General features: G+C 30.5%; 1 protein-coding gene across 1 annotated transcript; it reads right to left on the bottom strand.

Moving 5' to 3' along the window:
- Nucleotides 1-2,700: 2,700 nt before the first annotated feature.
- LOC141907616 (uncharacterized) lies at nt 2,701-3,776 on the bottom strand. Its single transcript, XM_074797357.1, has 2 exons — nt 3,767-3,776; nt 2,701-3,683 (listed from the first exon to the last, which is right to left on the bottom strand). Exons 1-2 carry the CDS (start codon nt 3,774-3,776, stop codon nt 2,701-2,703), a joined length of 993 nt encoding a protein of 330 aa, XP_074653458.1.
- Between the last annotated feature and the right edge of the window lie 3,382 nt (nt 3,777-7,158).

The following is a 7,158-nucleotide window of genomic DNA, read 5'->3' on the forward strand; positions in this document are numbered from 1 at the left end:
TTTAGCGTATCAATTGAATGTACGTTTTTTGCAAAATATGGGAAATAGAAACGATATGACGGCTATCAAATTCAAGAAATAACATAAGAGATTCTCCATGACTGGGAAATGAAAAACTAGATGCTACAAAATGGCACATTAGCAGATAAGACCAGTTTGTATGCGTCGTATAATCGAATATGCCCTTACAATAATGAGGACTCTACGATCGACTGTGGCAAGTCAGTATCACTAGATAGCGCTCAGAATAGTCAGACAGGATCACCTGAATGGATGTATGTTGATTAACGCGGTTTTTCGACTATCATGACTATGGAATACAACAAATACTCAAATTTAACCCTAAACGAGCTAAAAATCATCCTTCGCAGCAGGAATTTGAAGGTTTCTGGAAAAAAGAAGGATCTTTTGAGAGGTAGGTAGCCTTCAGGGGCGGATCTAGACGGGAACACGCGGAGCACGTGCTCTTGTCGCAAATTCTGAGTGCCCTTTTTGAAAAATGTGCGAAATGAAAAATTTTTGACCCATCTCTTAATGAATTGTTGCAGAATGTCATTTTTGTGTCTCAGGTGCCTGGATTTGCATTTAAATGGGTTAAAATTCAAAAATTTTCTGGGGGAGACCCAGACCCCCACGAAAATAAATAAATAGATTAATAGATAGTTGCACTGCAGATTTCTGGATTTCGATTTCTGGGAAAACAGCTTCTAATGTTCTTCTCTAACGTTCGGAGCTGCTGAATTGGCTTTTCCACTATGCTGGTCAGAATCGGAGCTTGTTCTTACAGTTATCTTGTACTTTCTTAGATTTTCATGAGCCCACTGTTGAATACCATATGGATCTCCCTGATTATTCACAGTACAAAGATATTCATAGTCAAATGCTGGATGATTTCCCGGAGGTTACCATGGACAGACTGAATGATTATTTGACCACTTGCAGCAAAACATTTGATAACAAATGTGAGGAGTTATATAATGGGAGGTAGGTCAAAGTGAATGCACTTCTTTAAAGTTAGTTTTTGTTTAAATGCCTTAACTTGGGTCTACTCATTTGCTTCAGGTATATTCAATATATGCGTACCTGCAAGAGCGATGACAAGATATATGTGACGGGCAATATATGGGCCGAGATGAAGAAGTCTGTGGCTTACAGGACGGATATCGCATTAGACAAGTTTGGTGTGGTGCAGGAGTGCCAGTGCGAATGTGCGGTGGGACAGGGTCCGGCTGCCCATTGCAAACATGTTAGCACATCATTGTACGCTTTATCAAGATTCTGTTTAACTGGAAGAATTCTCACAGAGTTGACCTGCACGCAAGTACGTTACCAATCGAGTCTGCCTTTTTAAACTTTCAACAGATTTGTTGAAAATGTGGAAAATGATCTCTAATTTTAGGTTCTACAAAAGTTCCATCAGGCAAAGGCCTACAAGGGAAGTCCCGTAAAAACAAGAAATATGACTGGAAGTAAAGGCGCATATATATATGATCCTCGCCCACCGTCGAAAAGACCTGCTGAAAAAATACAGGAAGATACAAGAAACATTATAATCAATTGGCCGGTAAGGTCCTACATTCTGCTTAAACACATCACATTTATTTAATCGGAATTTATGACTGGCCCCTTTTGAATTAATAAGATCAACTTGCAAATGTATATTCTCATAAAATGGCATGGTTGTTAGCAATTATTTTGCTGATTTGTGTTATTTTGACACAGTGATTTGTATTAGAAATTATTCCATTCAGAACAAGGTAGCAAGACAGCCGATTTTACAATCCTATGGTCCAGCTAGGATGCAAGGTTTGACTCATGACCATGATTATCAAGAATTTTCAATGGAACACAAGTTTTTGGTGGATGAAAAGGTATGGAAATCACTATGCACCGACATTTTTTGATGCATGTTGTCTATAGATTTGGCTTCAATGAAACGTTTTCCCATTTATAGTTAGTTCCTGTTTGTATGGAAGACGTCAAAGAAATCGAAGAAAGAACTCAAAGTCAAAGTAACAACAAACTTTGGATGGAAGAACGAAGGAAGCGGATAACGGCCTCAAATTTCGGAACAATTTGTAAAATGACCAGTGTCAGAAATATAAATCAACTTGTGAATTCAATGATCTCACCGACATAATTCTGGTCGAGAAGTATCCAACATGGAAAAAAATACGAGGATATAGCTGTAGATAAATTTGAACGTACAACTGGACTTAAAAGTAAAAAATGCGGTTTATTCATCTCGGCTAAAACCCCTGTCCTAGCTGCTTCACCAGATGGAATATTAGATTCTACGACAATACTGGAAGTTAAATGTCCTTTCGTGTGCCGCGATCAAATGATAAGTGCACAGACTGTACCATATTTAAAGAAAACCTCTGATGGTCATTTAACTTTAAATAAAGCTCATTCTTACTTCTATCAAATACAAGGTCAGTTATATTGTACTGAAAAAGAACGTTGCAAATTTGTTGTCTATACTTTCAAAGATCTTGCTGTCATAGATATTAGACGAGATGAAGACTTCATAAATGAAATGGTCGAAAAACTTGTTTCTTTTTATGAACATTATTTCAAACGTATTTATTTAAACAAAATATTGTACAGAAATGAAGATGCATACTTCTGCTAAAACATCTTTAACATTCAATAAACTGAAATAAACTTAACTGATTTTCAGATGATAAAAAGTTGTTTTTAGGCGTCTGGAGGGATAATACAACTTCGAAAATTACAGAGAAAGAAGCATGATGTTACAATGGCATCAGCCAGTCGTGCATCATTGGTGTTTAATGGCTGAGACAAAATTTTGAAGGTTTTTGCCAATCCAATAACTCTCTCGACGTGGACTCTTTTGCTAGCTATCTTCCTATCAGCCTGGACAGATTTTTCACTCATGCGGTTTTTCTTCTTAAAAAACTCTGGAATGTTGATTTCTACATTATAAGGGATGAAGAGATCTTGCACGTTAAAGCCCTTATCAGCCATAATTGAATCATTTGGGTCAAGCATTTGCTGTAAACGACTTCGCTCACATATTTGTCGATCACTAGTGGAACCACAGTAAATGTCTGACACGTACGACACTAATCCACCTGGTGATATTCCGATCAAGGCTTTTACTGTATTTCGGTTTTTGTAGGTGGAGTAACTTGCTTGCTGCATCACAGGATTCTTAGGTTTTTTCAACGGGATTTCCGTGCCGTCTACAATTACACGTGTACTGGGAAACTTCTTTCCGAAATCACTAGGTGAGAAATACTTAACGAGTTCTTTTGATGGCCACCAACACAAGTCTTTGAAATGGAAGTATAGAAAATTTATCCATGTCACAAATATATTTGCTACTTGCATTTCAGAAATCTGGAACAAGTCACTAAGTTCTATGTTAGGACGGTTCAATCGCAACTTAATGAGAGTCAGGAAAAATTGATCTTCAAGATCCATTTTTGGCGTAGCAGAAAAGTAATATTGCATATCACAAATATCAGTCCTGAATGTGGCGAATATCATTTTAAAATTCTGATAAGTCTGCAACCCAGTGTAATAGTGGAATTTCTTATTGTCAGATTGAACAGATCGGATTGACAGTCCACCATCCTTTATACACACTTGCACACCACACTCTTTCATAATAAGCTGTTTCGTTTGTGAAGAGATCTCACGGAATGGCTCACATTCTGAAAGAAAAGAAGACAAATTTCATAAGAAATACAAGCGAAGGCTTTTCAATTACAATTACAATTGAAATAACATAGCCTACCAGTACTCATTTCTGCATATGATGGAGTCGTAGTCACTACTTCCTCTGCTATTACTATCTCCAAGCATTCAAGGTAGATTTCTCATCATCATCAATTCTTTTCTGTTTCTTTTTGGCTCGTTCTTCTCTTTCTAAATGTGCTGTAGATTGTGATCGCTGTTTCCAACAGAAGATATGAGGTACAGCATCCTTCTTTAAGATTTTGTTCACCATTGCTCCACCTTAAGAACAAATGTATGAAATGTGATACATTTGTTGTGTGTTGCAAATGTAAGTAATAGATTAATAGGCTTTCAGGCCAAAGGTCGAACGGTCGAGCTCATTAAAAACAAAACATTAAAAGTAATTTAAAAATATAATATATTTTCATAACCGTGTGCATTTTATATTATAACTAAATATTTATTCTAAGATATCAATAATTTAAAAAGCATATAATCAAATATATTTTAATAATAATAATTATTCTATTCTTCAACTGAAATACACATGGTTATGAAAATATATTATAGTTTTAAATTACTTTTAATATTTGTTTTTAATGAACTCGACCATTCAACCTTTAACCTGAAAGCCTATTACCCCTATTACTCTTAAAATATTCATGTAAATGAATAACATTTAAATTGATAGATTATTCAATATAAAAGTATATATTTACAACATTATTTCAATATTCATATTTGTGTGAGTTAGATTTTTAAACATTAAAAGTGTTAGTAAAGTGTGATTGAAATAATACATGATATAAATCATTGAACTTCTAAAATCAATTTTAATAAAAAATTTAGTATTAAAATGGAAGCAAATAAGTACTACTGCCCAACATGTAATATCAATATAGATAAATCCCAAAAAGCAAGACACAATAAAACTAAAACACATTTAGAGAATAAATTGAAACTAGAATATATAGATGATATATTAGAAACTAAATTAGATGAATTAAAGAATGAAAAAGAAACATATAAATGTGATGAATGTAATCAATCATTCAGTGATAAAAGATATTATAATGAACATTTAAAATCTAAAAGTCATATTAGAAATAAGAATAATGATATTTTAGGTGAAGATTATTTTGATAAAGATAATGATAAGAAACAGAAGACAATTAAAAGCATAAAAAATAAATTAAACAATAAAAGACCATACATGGAAGATGTAAGAAATTATATTAATTCATTTGATAATAAAAAAGATATAGAGATAACCGAAGCATTTAAAAGTGATATTGGCCCAGCAGCTATCGACTTTAAATTTCATAAAGGAAAAACATTAGAAGAAAATAAAAAACATTTAGAAAATATGAAAAATATTATAAAAATAATTACTGATGTTGAATATCCTAAAATTAGTATATCAGTTAAAGTAAAGTTTATAAAATCTGAAGATAAACCAATATATAATATAAATTCTCATTCACAACATAATATTTCAAAACAACATATAGATGATAAATTAGATAAATGTAATAATGAAGTAAAAACTAAAATAGAAGAGAAATATTTTGAAGGATCTGGTTTAATATTTGATGAAATAATATTTATGACTTTACATGTTTATAACACAAAATATAATAAGTTAACTAAATCAAAACCAATCGATGAAAATAATGTATCATATTATAAAGAACCAGATATTGAAGCATCGAGTTATATTAAACTACCATTTAAAACTAATGCTGTAATAAATGTACAAAATGAAGATGATAAATGTTTTCTATGGACAATTATAAGTTGTTTACACCCAGTTGAAGATTATAATAAACATACTTATAGATTAACTCATTATAAACCGTTTGAAAATAATTATAAGATAGATAAGTATCCTGTTATAATTAAAAACATCCCAAAAATAGAAAGAGATAATAATTTAAGAATAAATGTATTTGATTTAATCAAATTACCAAATACAAAAGGTAATAATATAAAACATTATACCTTAGAACCTTTATATCTATCAGAAGATTATGATTCAAACGATGTTATAGATATATTATATTATGAGAATCATTATATGTGGATTAAACAAATAGATTTATTCTTTAGAACAGAAAGTGATCACCATAATAAAATATATCTATGTAGAAAATGTTTACATAGATTCAGTAATGAAAGTACATTATTAAATCATAAACAATTATGTGAAAATCATGATTATTGTAAATTAGTTTTACCAAATGAAAAAGATAAAATATTAGAATTCAAAAAATATGATTACAAAAATAAAGTTCCATTTGTTATATATGGAGATTTTGAATCATTAAATAAAGAATTAACTGATCAAGATAGAAAAGAAATATATTATAAAAGAAAGAAATTAAATTCTAATGAAAATGATTTTTCAGATGAACCACCAAAAACAAATACAATTAAAAAGATTCATCAATCAGCTGCAGCTTTCGGGTTATATATTAAATCTGATTATCCAGAACTAATTGAAAGTGAATATTATGATTATAGAAATGAAAATGTTATCAATCATTTTTGTGACTTATTAATTGAATATGAAATAAGATTTAGTAAATTATTGAATACAAATATAGAATTTATAATGACAGAAGAAGATAACGAAGCATTTGAGTTTGCAGATAAATGTTATTATTGTGAAAAGATATTTAATTTTAGAGATAAAAAAGTAAGAGACCATGATCATTTGAACGGAAAGTTTAGAGGCGCTGCACATGAGAATTGTAACTTACAAGCTAAGAAAATTAACTTTGTACCAGTTATATTTCATAATCTATCAGGATATGATGCACATTTATTCATCAAACAGTTATGCCATAAAATAGAAGAAATTAATAATGAAATAGAAAGATTAAATTCAAATAGATCAAAAGATAAAATACCAACTTATGAATTTAGAATGTTAGCTAAAACATCTGAGAATTATGTATCATTCCAATTTGGTTGCCTAAGATTTATAGATTCATATAGATTTTTAAATAGTTCATTAGATAACTTATCAAAATCATTAGTTGATGATGAATTAAAGATATTAAAAGAATATTACCCAAATAATGATGAATTTCAATTAATGAGATATAAAGGAGCAATTCCATATTCATTTTATAAATCACATAATGATTTTAACATAACTGAATTATTGAAAGAACAATTCTATGATGAATTAAAAAATGAATATGTTAAAGATGAAGTATATAATAGAACATTGAATATTTGGAATCATTTCAAAATAGAAAATCATGGGCAATTAGTAGATATATATTTAAAATCAGATGTATTATTATTAACCGATATATTCGAAAGGATTAGAGATGTAAACCTAAAATATTTTAACATTGATCCTCGTCATTGTTATTCATCACCAGGTTTAACATAGGATTGTGGATTAAAATTTACAGATATAAAAATGGATTTGTTAAC

The sequence above is a fragment of the Tubulanus polymorphus genome, chromosome 1 (genome assembly GCF_964204645.1).
Source record: "Tubulanus polymorphus chromosome 1, tnTubPoly1.2, whole genome shotgun sequence".
Lineage (NCBI taxonomy): Eukaryota > Metazoa > Nemertea > Palaeonemertea > Tubulaniformes > Tubulanidae > Tubulanus > Tubulanus polymorphus.